This window comes from Salmo salar, chromosome 04 (genome assembly GCF_965601325.2).
Source record: "Salmo salar chromosome 04, fSalSal1, whole genome shotgun sequence".
NCBI classification, from domain to species: domain Eukaryota; kingdom Metazoa; phylum Chordata; class Actinopteri; order Salmoniformes; family Salmonidae; genus Salmo; species Salmo salar.
The window spans coordinates 55,326,903-55,343,159 of record NC_138294.1 but is presented as its reverse complement, the minus strand read 5'-3'; the positions used below and the strand labels follow the sequence as shown (position 1 = coordinate 55,343,159).

At 41.9% G+C, this 16,257-nt stretch overlaps 1 protein-coding gene across 4 annotated transcripts in view; it reads right to left on the bottom strand.

Moving 5' to 3' along the window:
- LOC106603321 (teneurin-1) overlaps positions 1 to 16,257 on the bottom strand; it is a 188,205-nt gene that overhangs the window by 21,956 nt on the left and 149,992 nt on the right. For all 4 annotated transcript variants that reach the window (XM_082974568.1, XM_014196852.3, XM_082974570.1 and 1 more), the window contains 7 exons: positions 16,041 to 16,160; positions 15,671 to 15,932; positions 14,591 to 14,858; positions 12,907 to 13,050; positions 12,260 to 12,509; positions 11,891 to 11,911; positions 9,370 to 9,602 (listed from right to left, as the gene is read on the bottom strand). In XM_082974568.1, the coding sequence (XP_082830694.1) occupies positions 9,370 to 9,602; positions 11,891 to 11,911; positions 12,260 to 12,509; positions 12,907 to 13,050; positions 14,591 to 14,858; positions 15,671 to 15,932; positions 16,041 to 16,160 (1,298 nt within the window). The remainder of the gene's footprint in view (positions 1 to 9,369; positions 9,603 to 11,890; positions 11,912 to 12,259; positions 12,510 to 12,906; positions 13,051 to 14,590; positions 14,859 to 15,670; positions 15,933 to 16,040; positions 16,161 to 16,257) is intronic.

Below are 16,257 nucleotides of genomic sequence, written 5' to 3'. Positions count from 1 at the left end.
TAAATAATCAAACCTTTTGCCCTGGCACTACACAGCTGATTTAAATAATCAAACCTTTTTCCCTGGCACTACACAGCTGATTTAAATAATCAAACCTTTTGCCCTGGCACTACACAGCTGATTTAAATAATCAAACCTTTTGCCCTGGCACTACACAGCTGATTTAAATAATCAAACCTTTTGCCCTGGCACTACACAGCTGATTTAAATAATCAAACCTTTTGCCCTGGCACTACACAGCTGATTTAAATAATCAAACCTTTTGCCCTGGCACTACACAGCTGATTTAAATAATCAAACCTTTTGCCCTGGCACTACACAGCTGATTTAAATAATCAAACCTTTTGCCCTGGCACTACACAGCTGATTCAAATAATCAAAGCTTGATGATGAGTTGGTTATTTGATTCAGTTATGTAGTGCTAGGTAAAACCCAAAAGGTGCACCCTGGGGGGGGGGGGGGGGCAGGACTGAGTTTGGGAAACCCTTCATTAGACAACAGTGAGTCTGAAGCATGTTTGTTCAAAGAGTGATCCTTCATGGTAGAGTGAGGAGCATGCGACTACTTTTATCCCTGTCATCAGCCCCCTTTCTCCCCACAGAGATGTGTGCTGCATGATAATATAGCCAATTCATTTAATCAAGTGTCTGGATATTATCTGATGAAATGTGCACTGCAAGTTGGGAGCCTCTAGAGCTCACAAAGCAATGCAGATTCCAGATCGCATGCTGCTGGCTTCTCTAACGTTCTCCGATCCCAATGAACGAGGCAGCTTTAATCGTCTTAGAGGAGCTTACATCCTTAAAACCAATTCTAACATTTCAGTTTCAAAGAGGTTCAAGGCAACGATTTGGCTAGTTGCAGTATGCATGGAGCAGCATCTTCTTATTGTGTTCATTGAAAAAGATGACAAAATAGTCAACACAGCAACAGTGGATGATAGCCTACGGAGTCCCTTCTCTGCGAATGAAAAGATGTGTCTGAGTAAAATGTTAATAGATAGAAGTATATGCTTTTGAGGTTTCAAAGGGTGTTATGAAGCTAGCGTTTTTAACCCACTGACCAGTGCCCAAAAAATACTATGTATGTAATAAATAATACATTTCAATATGGTTTCATTCTTTTCCATAACTACTGCCTGATATACACTACCGGTCAATAGTTTTAGAACACCTACTCATTCAAGGGTTTTTCTTAATTTTTTACTATTTTCTGCATTGTAGAATAATAGGGAAGACATCAAAACTATAAAATAACACATGGAATCATGTAGTAACCAAAAAAGTGTTATAAACAAATCAAAATATATTTTATATTTGAGATTCTTCAAATAGCCACCCTTTGCCTTGATGACAGCTTTACACACTCTACATATACACTGTACTATGTAGGTTTTCAACTAAGACCGTCAACGTAGGCTTGGGAGCTGAAGAGAACAGCTGTGTGACATCCAACTGTGGAATTACACACCAGCACAATGTTTGTGCATTTCATGTTTATCAGGAATGGACAATTCTGAGGTACAGTGCAGTAAATGGATTGCCATGGAGAGGCCTTGGAAATCCTATAGAATGGACTTCTTTACTTTGTCCTTGTGAACAATCAGACAACACAATTCTGCCATTGATCGTTGTACCCAGGGGCGCAACTTTCACTAGGGACATGTCCCCCCCACATTCTGAAATTGTATTTTTGCCCCCCCCCCTCCCGTTTTATAATTAGAATGTGATACAAAACGAGGCAATGTGGTGCTTTAGGACCATGCGGACGCCTCCAAGCGGTCGGGTAAGTTGTTTGGAGTGTTTATCCGACTGGATCAAATCAAATTTAAAAATAATGCCCCCCCCCACTTCTAAAACCAAAGTTGCGCCTCTGCTTGTACCACTCAAGGTCAGGTTGAGATATCCTGTTGAGTCAGTCACTTAGTAAGCCTAGTGGGCTGAATGGCATCACGTTGGCTGCTTCTCTGGGACTAGCCTTGGACCTATTGGCTTTGTGTCCATGTCCACACAGTGTTTACATCAGGGCTGGCCAGCCAACTCATCTAGGGGCGCTGTATGTCTGTCTGCCTGCTGCCAGTTATCTCTCATTCAGCCATTGGTCAGGGCCAGAGAAACCAGGAGAGTAGACTCACTCCTCTGACCAATCAATGATGAAACCAATCAATTAATAGTAATTTATTTCAACATAGTGTACATAAGATGATACTGAGATCCTACAGATAGCGTGTGTGGTTAAGCTTTCCTGGAAAATCTTAATAATCTATTTGAGCAGTCTGAACAAACTCTGCACATGACAACATTATATCCTCAAATATGCAATGATTGGTAGGCTAATTTCGTTTAAGACACAGAGATACTGAGGAATATATTTTTAACTGATTGCCAGACATGTGCCCATGAATAATATAAATCCAAATGCATAATTTGAAACAAATGAATATATTTTTCAACCAAAATACTCACAAGTTCGAACAACATCGGTGTCAATACTACTTGTTTACAGACATACCTCATCATTGAGCTTAATTGCATGACATATCACCCTCATCATTTAGTTAATTATGCATGATGTGGGATGATAAGTGTTCCCCTCATACCCTTCAGAGTGTCCCAAATAACAGAGATAGTATTGAAAGAGAGAGCAGAGCAGAAACCCCCCATGGTAAGCAAAACACTCCTAAATTAATAAGATGAAAAACATGTTTCAACTTATTCGTTTGGTCTAATTAAAATTCCAAAATACAAAACAGCTCAATGTAAATATCTGTAACCTTGGGGGTGAAGCTGTTAATACGCTGGGCAACATGTTTACTTCTTGGATCTGAGGATTAGTTCCAGTCTTACAGGCAGGAACGCTGGGTTGAAGCAGATCTAATCACGTCTTTTAATTTGAGGGAAACTGTTGATGGAATTATTGACCACTACTACCTCAGACTGCGGTCTTCTCCAGTTTCCACATATTGAGAGAAATGTGAGGATTACACTGTTCGGAGGATTTCTACTGTGTCCAATATGTCAAGCTCTCCTATACTGTAGTAGACCTAATCTATGTAGTAGTAGTTGTTAGGTTTATAATATAGTCATAATGAAATACATTCAAAACATCATTTGAAATGCAAATATACATGTTCTATGGTAGTTATATGATACCTATGCATTTGAGAGGTCTAAAAGTAGCACTAAATAGATTAATTGTCCAGAGATGATTGATTAAGCCCTCTGTAAATTAATCATGTCTAGGCTACCTCAATGAATCCCCCAACCCCCAAACATTGGCCTGGTGAGGTACAGTCACTGCTGAACGAGAGAGACCAAATAATTGATGGCACAGACAAAATAATACTACTTCAGATGCCAGTAGTACAAAGCTATTACCCTGGGTATCATGTAAAATTTCACAGCACAAGCTTAGGTGGATGCCCTGGGGAAAAGGTGGGAAATGAGATGATAAATTGACCAGTCACCAGGTCTGACCCAGCATTAATACCTTGCCCAATGTATTTAATAAAATAAAGAAGGGAAAACATTAATTTTGAGGAGAAGCTCTTGACCCTGATCCATCCCTGGTCCCTGCCACTGGGGCGAGGAGATGCATATCCAGGCCAGCCTAGCCTAGTCTGGGCAGTGCTGGGTGGGGGAAGCCGCCTGCCTGGGATGATTGGGTGCCTGGTGTCGCTCCCTGGCTTCCACAGCCAGTTGCTCCACATCAGAGAGACTGATCTGTGGGTTCTGCCTGATCGTACATGTGTTTACAGATGACTGCTCCTGCCACTTTCACGCACGCCTCCTCATTAAAGAGGCACTGGCGGCCTCTATGCCGTCTCACACTGATAACGGCAAGTGTACACGGCCTATGAAATGATTGCCCGTCAGCTCTTGTTCTCTCTGGAGAGGACTTTTGTGTGTGGCAAGATTGATTCCTGCACCACACGTGAGGTCGATAATTGGCCATGTATGTTTGAGCTGAGAACTGCCACAAACGTGGCTGAAAATGGTTTAGATGTTCTTTGAAACACTGCCACATTGAAACTAAACCACTGGACCTGTGTATCTGGTATAGCAAGCGCCCACCTTTATCGTTGAAAAATATTGAAATCCAGTGTGGCTTTCAAAGTGTGGGTACAAAGAGGGTGTGGATGTTTTGGGGGGCTGCATAAGCCCGGGGGATAAATTGATTGGTATATCACCTGACACACTACTACTACCGCCACTGCTATTGTACCAATGAAAACAAAGAGGGTGCATTATTGATACTAATTTGTTTACAGTACATTGTGTCCCACTTGAAGCAGCGTGTTGGCAGATACTCGATGGAACCTAGTGGTTGACCTACTTCTGGGAGACCTTTTTATGGTTAATCAAAAAGCAAACGCTTCAACATCCATTTCAAGGCCAAGCACTCTCTCCTACTAAGTCGTGAAAATACTTAATCAATGTGCAATGTGTTGCTTTTATTTTTTGTTTATAATCGATTCGTCGCCATATTTCCAGTCAATATGAATCCACTGAAAGTTTGTTCAACCACATTATAGCTACTGCTTGATACACTGTTAAAATCAGATAGATTTCTAGCTGACATTACAGATCCTCTACGCCGCATCTAGCTGATATTACAGTAAGTAAACAAACCAGTAGACCTGGGATTTTAACAATTATCTTTAACATGGTGAAATACTCCTGTAACAATCGGTTAAAAGCAATTATAAACCGGGTAGTTTGGCTCCTGGATTGTCTGAAACAGCAAGTCAGCCACGTGTACATGTAAGGGATAATCAACGAGGGGCTCTGTGTTGTATAGAAAAATAATGAACGACGTGGAAGGTGCTATGCGCTAGCAGAGTGGATCCAACCTTCCATGGAGTTGCATTATTTTCCAGAGAACGCATAGAGCCCCGAGTTGATTATCCCTTTTATACCAAAGCTATAATTTAACACATTTGCCACTAGAAATGTGTTCATTTGCCTGTAGAACAGCTGTTCAACATCCACTAAAATAGCAAGTTTACTCGATAGCTACAGTAGTTGCCTTGTTAGCCAAACAAACAGACTTGCTAGCTTGCTATTATGAAAATTGAATTCAACAATGCCAATGTTTTTCAATTTGACTTTTGCTTTTTAAAAGCAGGTCAAACATAATACATGTAAGAATTAATTTCATAGCCATTCGTTTATACTGTGCATTATAGAGAAATAATGCACACTCCAGAATGCCCTTCAAGCCAATAACGCACCTCGGGGGTTTGTGGTGTATGGCCAACATACCAGACCCCATGGGCCTTATTGCTTAATGATATAATATATACATGTCTGGATATGATGGTATTTGGTACTTTGTTGTGTACTACAGTATTTTGTGGTAAGAATTTAGGGTGAAATCCCTCAGATTTCTGTGGGGTGAGGATTATTGACTGCTCTTAGGTCAGGAGTGTATTGATTGAAAATATATTTGTGTGCCACATTTTGTTGGGGCAAGACTTTCTAAAAGCACATTTTTGTTCTGAGTAGACTATTAGAAAGCATGTGGACCTGGTGTCAGGTTATCACACATTTGAATCAGCCTGCCAATGCTCTTATCTTTCCTTAAAAGCATATTTTCATCCTTAAGAGCCCCAGTCTGTGAAATTTCAAGCTGTGAAATTGTTGGAATAATCCACTTATTCTGCCTTCTCCTTACTAAGATGCATCAAGCGACAGCTTTCTTACCTAGAGTTGGTATCATTGGATATGCATTATCTAATGGATAGACTTGAACTGTTTAAGAAGTAGCCTTAAAGTGCTACGTATCTATGTTCAAGTTCCAACCACAACAGTCAGCCACTACCTCATCCTTATTCAGTCTGTTGGCTTCCTGTTTGAGAATCTCAGTTGGCTTGCACTTTAATGTGTACCACTAATCAACACCCTAAGAACTTTTAACCCATGTTTAAATGACTCCTAACTGTTGCTGTTCATGCCCTCTTGAGTTTTGTCTAAAAACAGCAGATCAGATGCTCTCTTGGTTTCAAGAGCTTTTGGCACTTCCTTCCTTTCACACCTGGGCTCAGTCTGGTTCGATTAGAAACATCAACTGATAAAAGTTGCTTCAGGGTCACAACATTTTTAGAAGGAAGGAAGATTTGGGCTTTTAGATGTAATGGAATAGGCACATATTTAAACAACATTTCAATCTCCTTATAAAAAAAGATGATGTACACAAGACCACAAGGCCCATGCATATTACTAATCAGACCTGGGTTAAAATACTATTTAGGGTATTTCAATTACTTTCAAATACATTTGGAAGTATGAATTTTTATATGTTTTATTTGAAATGACAAGTAGTTGAATATTGGAATATACACTGCCATGCATTTAATCCAGGTATTTGAAAATAGTATTTTAAATAAGTATTTCTGAAAAATTTCAAATAGTAGACTATTTATAGGAATTTATTTTAACATACTTTAAAATAGAAGTAGTTGATTCGGGCCTCATTATTTGAAAATAGTCAAATGCATTGAAAATATGTACGTATTTGAACCCAGGTCTGTTACTAAAACATGCCTAAAGGAATAACATAAACCCATATACTAATTAGAAAACAAAAGTCTCTGTGTGTGTCAAACTGAAGCATGAAGAGGGAGAAAATTCAAAGGCATCTGCCTACATTATTCACACCCTCTCCTGTCAATCAGAAAGGCTGACAAGCTGATGAAAGAAGACTCACAATCTGTGTGACAGTGACAGAGCATCAGCTAAAGACCCGCCAACACACCTAATTGATTCACTGCTGGATTTAGCAAAAAGTGCGCCGATGTCATCTTTCATAATCAAGCTTCTCCCTCAGGCTGCCTTAAGGAGCTAAAAAAAACTCTCCCTTCACAAGCGCTGGGCTAAAGGTCAGGGTTACCTTAAAGCATTGTTCCAAATAATAAGAATATAGTCCTACTGTGTGAAGTGCTCTGGTAACGTGTGTTTAATAGATCAACATGAGAACAGATAGATCTGTCATAAAGAGGAAAGGATGCTAACAGCATCTAGTCCTAGTCACAACAACCCTGTCAACCATCACCAACAAAAGCATACAAATGACTAATCACAAAATCCACAGATGAATACAGTGTATTTCTATACAACTCATACCTATACTGAACAAATTCAGGCCAAGTGGACCATTCGCTGGTACAGTACACAGTCGCTTGCAGGTGGAACAATGTAGTATTTGCAGTTACTGTAACAACACGGGAATCAATCCACCAGGGGAAATGGATTGATCTCAATTTCACTGTTGTTATGAGTGAAAACTATCTAATCCATCCCTGTCTGGAGTGTCACCGTGGCTGAGCCATCTATCAGCCTCACGTTACTATATTACGTTACTATATTAAAACAAACCCTTACTGTATGGCATCATGTAATAATGTGGCGTAGTCTGTAAAACACCTCTTTCAAAGAACCACCTGGTGCTAGCTTATTACTACCCCTGTTTTTGCACATTGTAATTGACTTCACAGTTTCCCTGATTTGATCATGCCCGTACAAATTGTTTTCACTGATGTAATCACACCTTTACATCTTGTCCTGAAAGCTGGATCAATAAAACAAGACCCCTATGAATATGACATATTAGGGATTGTTAAACCCCAAAAAAACAACCCAACACAATTTGCTAAGTGCAATCCTGTCTCTTAATAGTATAGAAGCCTAGTTAAGAGCACAGTTCGCAGAAAAACGCATAATCCAAAGCCTTTCTCTTAGTGTCCTATTTATACAACACAACAGAATGCAGCAGGAACTACAAAATGAGGATACATCCAAAGCTGGCTGAGGTGACAGTGATGAACTGATGTTGTGGTTTCCTGGTTCAGGGAGCTATTATAATTAATAGTTGTAATGCGTTATGTGCTGCTGGGGACGCTTGAAAAAACCGTGGGACTGAGGAGAGTGTCAATACAACATCAATATCAATGAAGGCCCAAACAGTAGTGCGCGTATGGACTGCAGTTGCTTCACAAAGACTGCATCTGCATCTGTGACAGCCAGTAATACTCATTATTCCTGAAGGTTAACGCCACGTCGTGGAGTACGGCAGCCTCTCCTCCTCTTGCCCTCCTTTGCAGATCTGTCAGCCACACTTAAATCCTGTTAGCAATACACAATCCTGCTCCCTCCCGGCCTGGGCTCCCTGATTTAGGAACAGTTTCATCACTAGTCATGGTTTTACAATAACATCTTGATTTTGATTTGGCTGCCATCTTTACTCCTGACTGGGCTGGGTGGATCAACTGGCTGCATTGGACCGTGTCACATGTTGCTGCAGCAGCACTATAAAGGCCTGTCCTGTGAAGGGGAGAGTCAGTTATTGGGACTGTGTGTTATCACCTGATAAAGGCATTACTCTGGCGCCTACGGGGCCATGGGATCCCTGGTATTGTGTGTTGGAGGAGCAGCGAAATTCATTTCCATTGCTGCCATACTGTGCTGTGTGGTCTAACTAAGCTGCTCCCAACCCATTCGATAAGGCTGAAGGGGAGGCTGAGAGAGACCCGGGGGGGGGGGGGGCGGGGGGGCACATAGCTGGAATTAATAGCGTCTCAGCGCTGGATCCAGAACATCATGCCCGGGCTGTAGCCAGTCTAAATGATGTGCCCACATTGCTCTGACCCTCATTTGGCTCCTACACATATTAGCTGTAGAGGGGAGACAGGAATTTTCAACCCTGGCAAGAAGGAGAGACACTCTGTTTGAACTTCAAAGCCGCTGGTGTTTGAGAACAGAAAATGAATGGGATCATCATTGGTGGACAAAGCCTCACCTTCAACCAATTTCAAGGATTTTCTATTGACAAGACAGAAGCACATTTAACCTCTGCTAATAACACATGTCAATATTCAGACCCTGAATCATAATACTTCTCAGGTTCAGGAAAGGGACTGGTCTCTGCATACACACTTAGACAAAAAGGTGCTATCTAGAACCTAAAAGGGTTCTTCAGCTGTCTGCATAGGAGAACCCTTTTAAGAACCTTTTTGGTTCCAGGTAGAACCCTTTTAGTTCAACGTAGAGCCCTTTTGGGTTACATGTAGAACCCTTTCTACAGAGGGTTCTACCTGTAACCAAAAGGGTTTTCCCTGGAATCAAAAGGGTTCTACCTGAAATCAAAAAGGGTTCTCCCTGGAACCAAAAACGGTTCTCCTATGGGAACAGCCGAAGAACCCTTTTGAAAGCTTTTTTCCCAAGAGCGTATAAATATCTGTGTCCTTTTAAATGTCTCCCTGCACACTAGATGGTTAATTCTGTAATTTCCGATTGAAAGCAATAAGTTAGCCCTTTACTATTTTCAGGGTTATAGACTAATTGCCATATTAAGGTAGTGATGATGCTGTACCTCTGGGGTTGTTGAGGGAGGCATCGATGGCTTTGCCCCCGTCTCCACAGTGGCCTTGATCGAAGGGGGTGCACTGGTCCCCCGTCCCTGCCACCACCTCCATGTTTTTGGCTAGGTCCTTGGGCTCTGTGAGGGTCCTGAGTCTGTAGACCCTCCTGCTGCTGGTGTCAGACAAGTAGAGGGCCTCCCTTACTGGGTCCATGGCCAAGTAGTACTTATGGGCTGGGCTGGAGCTGCAAAGAAAAGACCCTATCACTTAGGTCTACACTACAAAAAAACATAAACAATGTACTGTTTGTATATATCAGGGATGGGCGACCCTTCTGTAGGCTCGTGGACCAATAAAAAAGAATAATACATCTATATATTTTTTGCGGGGGAACACAGTCGGGTCTCAAATTACTGTTGAGAGTTAGAATAATAGACTACACAAGGTTTCGAAATGTGGTTGTGCATCAGCAGTCGCTCAATTAGCCCGTGTCAGCTACATTAGATCGGTAGTCTAGCAGCCAGCTATCTAAACTGGTACTAAGCATGGTCAAATTACCGACCAGGGTGGGGCCCACTGACCATCAGTTATCATATAAAAAACTGCAAACATTTGCCTCCACCCTACGGCAAAATTTGAAGAATTGGGTAAACAGACCCACGAGGCACTGCGGCCCTCATGATGATTTCCGTTTTTTTGCGGCCCCCACCCTCATCAAAGTTGCCCATCCCTGGTACTGTATATATGAAATACACATTTACTGATCAATCCCCAAAGAGCTGGCTTTTCTCACTAAACACCAGTTCAGTTTCCTTCACAGTCTTTCATCTTAAATGGTTGCTCAAGATGAACCACGTCATATTGAAGGTTCCAACATTAACATTTCACTGACGTGAAACAAACATCTGCCAACCACAGACAAACTCAGTCTTTTCACCTGAAGATATGATTAAAATCCATACAGCTCTAATTCTGACAGCTGTATCATCTTTACAGTAATTGCACTGCAACTGAAAGGGGACTGAAATCATGACAAAAAGATCAGTGGTGTAAAGTACTTAAGTATAAAGTACAACTTAATAAGTTGTTTTTGGGGGGGTATTTGCACTTTATTTTACTATTTATATACTTTTACTCCACTACATTCCTAAAGAAAATGATGTACTTTTTACTCACATACATTTTCCCTGACACCCAAAAGTACTTGTGACATTTAGAATGCTCAGGCAGGCCAGAATTATTGTCCAATTCATGCTATCAATATAACACATGTACATTCCTACTGCCTCTGATCTGGCGGACTCACTAAACACAAATACTGCATTTGTAAATTATGTCAGAGTGTTGGAGTGCGCCCCTGGCTATCAGTAAAAATATTTATAAAAAGAACATTGTGCTTAATATAAGGAATTTGTTTGCTTAATATAAGGAATTTGATGTAAAGCATTTACTTAAGTATGACAATTGAGTACTTTTTCCACCACTGTACCTAAGTACATTTAAAATCAGATACTTTTAGACAAGTAGTATTTTACTGGGTGACTTTCACTTTTACTTGAGTCATTTTCTATTAAGGTACCTTTACTTTTACTCAAGTATAACAATTTAGTACTTTTTCTACCACTGAAAATGATGGAGGCAACCTAAGGGCCTGTGTAATGAGAGCCCTGACAGAGAGTCTAAGTCAGAGCTACTGTATGTGTGAAGGCGTGCCTCCCAGTGAACGATGCCATCTACTACCATCACCAGGAAACCCTCTCTGTAAACATTAGGCTATTCGCAGAGGAAAATTACTCATCTCAGGCTTTAGTTGGGTGTGCCATGCCATACATGCAGTGAGGGAAAAAGCAAAGCTAGTTCAGTGAGTTTCTTTTACAGGCTTTGATTGAGAAATAATCAATTGTGAACATGACGGCTGCATGAAAAGATGAATCATATCTCTGGGAGACATGAGAGCCTGTTTGTTTGGGGGAGAGAGTATGAGAAGCCTATCCCAACACAACAGTGTTACACTGGCCTTCAGCGGGGCGCTCCCCCATCTAAACACACATGAAAGGCTGGGGCTTGTCTATGATGAGAGGAACCCTTTAAAGACCTCATCTGTATTTCTGTAAAGATAGCCCATTTCTAATCCTTGCTCCCTTTAAATCAGGGCTGATCAATTCCAGTCCTGGAGGGCCAAAACATTTCTGGTTTTTGTTTCTACCTGGTAGTTAATAGCACTAACCTGGTGTCTCAGGTCTGAATTAGTCCCTTATTAGATGGAGAGGATGAAAACCAGAAGTATTTTGGCCCTCCAGGACCAACATTGAACTGCTTTAAATCCAGGTCAATACACTTCCATATTGACTGACTGTCTCCTCACTTCAAATCCTGTATTCTGTAACCAAATAAGAACATCATCCATGAAAGGTAGGCTGGCGGTTTGCAACTGAAGCACCGCTCTTTTCATGCTGCAGTGTCATAAAAAACTGTTTTCAGGAAAATACATTAATGTTCTGAGTCTGACTGAGTACGGTATTGAAAACGTACCTGTGCCTGATATCTCGATTCCTAGCAGCGTTGTATTAAAGAGAGAGAAAGAGTATTAGTTCTTATCCTTGGAGAAATATCTTCTCTTCGATCCATGATTATACTTATGAAAGCATTTCAATGAAACTTCTCAGTTCAATTCGTTCATGTGCTGTGTATACAATAGATGACTAATTTTCCCATCTTTTTCCATTTCACATTAAAAATGTAATAATCATAACAGCAGCAATAGCAAAATAGCTTGGCAACTAGCACTACAACAACTTTCATTACAGTATATATTTTGAATGCTTCAACCTCAGTCCTTGAGATTATGTACAAATACATAAACACTGAAAAGCATCTTTAACTACTCCTCGGGAGTGTCACCTCAATTCTAAAACGCTGATGACGAATCCATTGGGAAGAATCCTTCGGATGAAGTTGAAGTCACCAACGTAGATGCTGCCGTCAGAGCCACAGGTGATAGCGACAGGAGCGTAGAGCTTTCTACCCAGGGCAGGGCCGTTACAGTTTGGGCAGGGGATTGTGCGTAAGTACCCCGTCCCCATCACTGTGTAAATGACTGGAGGTTGCTGGGAGATGAAGATGTTCTCTCCATTCCCTTTGTGTAGAACACCTGGAGTTGAAGGACAACTAGCAATTACAATCATATCCAGAAGGATGACTAGTCCTTCCTGGAATCTTCAAAGTTCAACAAAGCCTGTCTGTCTGTCTGTCTGTCTGTCTGTCTGTCTGTCTGTCTGTCTGTCTGTCTGTCTGTCTGTCTGTCTGTCTGTCTGTCTGTCTGTCTGTCTGTCTGTCTGTCTGTCTGTCTGTCTGTCTGTCTGTCTGTCTGTCTGTCTGTCTGTATCAAGTCATTTGAAATGGAAGTTAAAACAATAATAGTTTGGCAAGAATGTCTTGACAATATTCCTACTGGATAACCAGGTATGAAATAGTGTCAGGTCAGGTGGGCTGAGGGTACAGTACTGCTGAATGGAAGTGGGACACAGAGGAACAGGTAGAGCCCTCACCACTTTGTAGGTTAAGGATGTGGTGCTTGTCCAGGGACCATCCCCCCAGGTTGGAGGCAATCATCTCAAAGCCCTGCAGCTGAGCCATCCTTCTCTCCCACACAATGTAGTCAGCACATGACTCATACTCATAGCCTACAGAGACTGGAACAAAAGGGACCACTGGGCTGTTAATGGGACGCCGCCAATTGTCATGCATTCATTACCCTGTTGTTACTGCAATTACAATGAGACACACCTGGAAAACAACAACCCCTAATGCTTTTGTGATGGTGTGACTAGCTCCTGCACAGTGTACAATTGCAGTGAACCTAGAGTTGCCGTGGTCCGGGCAGAGGCTGGAACGAGGCATTATGGTGGTTATAGAGCAGCCTGGGTGTGTGCTAACAGTCTGCGATTCTCCCGAGACTTTTTAATGCATCACTGATACCATCATGCTCTGCTGCATCCACCCAGTATGTGTGCACGCTCACCCTATTTCCTTGCTCCGGCTCACCGTCTCTCTTTCCCTCTCTCACCCACACAAACACATGCGAAGGAAGCACACACACACACACACACACACACACACACACACACACACACACACACACACACACACACACACACACACACACACACACACACACACACACACACACACACACACACACACACAGTCAGTTACACACAGAGTAGCTACAGGCTCCTGCTTGTCTCACCATGATAGATCAGCCTGTTACTATCGGCAACGAAGAGAGAGGGTGAGTAAGGAGGAGAGAGAGTGGATGAGGTTTGAGGTTGAGCTCAATTCCCACTGGTACATAAAGATAAATGAATAAATTAGAGCCTTTTTCATCTCCTTATCTCTTCCTCGGGTTTATTTAGTGTGGAGGAAAATATGTTTGCACCATAACAAAATGTGTTTTGAATTTCAATTTAGTTTGGATGTCGTTTCTAATTGTGCCATGTGTTCGATGTTATTTATAGATAAACGGGCCATAACATCTCCAGGACTTCCTATTTATATCACAGACTATTAACCACAGTGCCTCATATCCACCATCAAGGAGCTGGATACGCACAGATTAAACTGTGTATTCAGTGAGAAAGGATTCCAACACATGCACACCAGCTAGGCAATCAAGAAACACTCTGCTATCTGACAGTAATACAAGGCATGGAGAGCAATCCAGAGAGACATCCTCATAGTGTGTGAAAGAGATAAGAGTGGCCCCTGCTTTCTGTTCCAGTTAGATTTGTAACACTCTCTCCATTAAGACAAATTGCAACAATGCATCAGAGCTGTAGTTCCCAATAGGCAGCCAGCACACTAAATCAACCACTGATAAAAACAAAGCTTATATGTGGCCCTTGAAAAATCTGTCAGTCTTTCATACTGCTGACCATTAACACACCGACAATGTCTTTAGAGCTCTGTGTGATTGTATTATCTAACGATAAAGTAGAACAAAAGTAACATGCTGTTCTGCTGTTGCACTGCTGAATGTAATACTGTCTTTATAGATTTTTATTTGCCATTAGCTACAGATTGTCTCTCCCAGTTACCCATGGAACATGTTGCTTGCTGTCATCCCTTGGGTGAAAATTGTCAAAGGAGTGAAATACAGCACATTATATTTGTTCTACAGGGAATCTGAATGTACATGACAGGATATGATTGAAATGCTGCATATGATCTTACCCAGAGCTTGGGCCAGGCCCACCACTTTCTGCCCATAGACATCAGTCTTGTTCCAGGCCAGGACATAGACCAGGTTGGGGGCGGCAGGGAACCACTTCTGAAAGAGTCGTCCCTCGATGGCGGTGGACACGTGCACCTTAGCCAGGCCAGTGGGGATGATGGAGTGGGTTAAGATGATGCGGAACAGAGCCTTGTAGCCAGGGGAGCGGGTGCTCAGGTAGCTGAGCTTTAAGAAACTGCCAGGGATGGCGATCTCCTCTTGGACAGCCTGAGGAGGAGGAAAAAGCATTTTGGCTGCTGTTATTATGTACTATTGGTTACCAGGAGTTGGAAAAACTTCACAAGCCAGAGGATACAAACTATGTATAAAAACATCTTAAAAGTCTTTTAGTAAAGTATCTTTGATCACCTGGTGTTTGTACTCGTTCCAAGACATACTAGCTAGTACTATATGTCACTTTCTTAAAATCCAAACAAAATAACACTATATGTTTTACACTTTGAACATTATTCTACATACACGATTCCCCTGGAATACTAAATTACATCTATATTCTATATCATTAGCAGCGCACAGGAGGACATTTTAATTACTGCTGACGATCTAAACCCCACTCCCACCCTTCATTGCTCACAGCTTCAATCACTCTGAACTGGGTCCTCATTAAAATCACTATCAGTTTCATTATCGCTCACAACAAACTAGGATGTCTACAATCTGCAAATCACAGTTCCAAAGCTGAGGTAGGAATATCAGTGGGATCGGGGGAGAAGATAGCGAGCAGCGCTGGGAATAAAGCGCCCGGCAACTGATTAGTGTGAGATTCTAAGATGATTTCACAGGTACAATATGAGCCAGGTGAAAATTAGACAGGATCCAGAATAAAGAAAAATGCAGGAATTGGAATAGAAACAACCATTTATAATATACACCTGGAAGTCATAAAATGATATTGTGATTAGAGATGTATGCATTATGGAAATGGTTTAGTATAGGTGGTAATTGAAAACTGAGTGAGCATCCCTGGGACTGTATATATTATGTATATTACTGGCTGGTGAGTGGGCCAGCTACTGTACCTGCAGCTCAGGGATGGCTGGGCCTCGCTCCTCACAGGTTCTGGCAAAGCGGATGAGAGGGGAGGGGAGGACGATGGGGTACGGACTGACCAGGTTCTTCAGGTTACACACAGGGGGGCGAGACTCAACCCTCGCCATGGTGACCTTCTCTACAACCACAAACTGGTTCCACGGTAACCAGATGGTGCGTTTCTGCATGAGGAAGGGAGCCCTCTGGAAGATCAGGGAGACTGAGATGCCCCCTGCAGCCACCAGGTCAAAACTACAGGAACAGAATCCACACAAACACACAATCAGTAGCTGCAAAGCATCATATTAAGCCAATTTACTATAGTATCTACAATACAATACTAGACCACTGTCTACTTACCTGCCATCCTGGCGACTGACAGAGAAGCCAAATTCAGGGTACTGCTGGAAGCTGATGTTCACTCCCACCAGTGGGGTCCTGTCTAGTGCCACCACCTGGCCCCGGATCACTGAGGCTCGGCTAGGAGAGAGCAACGTTTTAGTTCACTGGGTATTTTAATTATACTATAACAAGTTACATTGTTTTCCAGTTGAGTTGACAAAGGCAAATGTGCTAT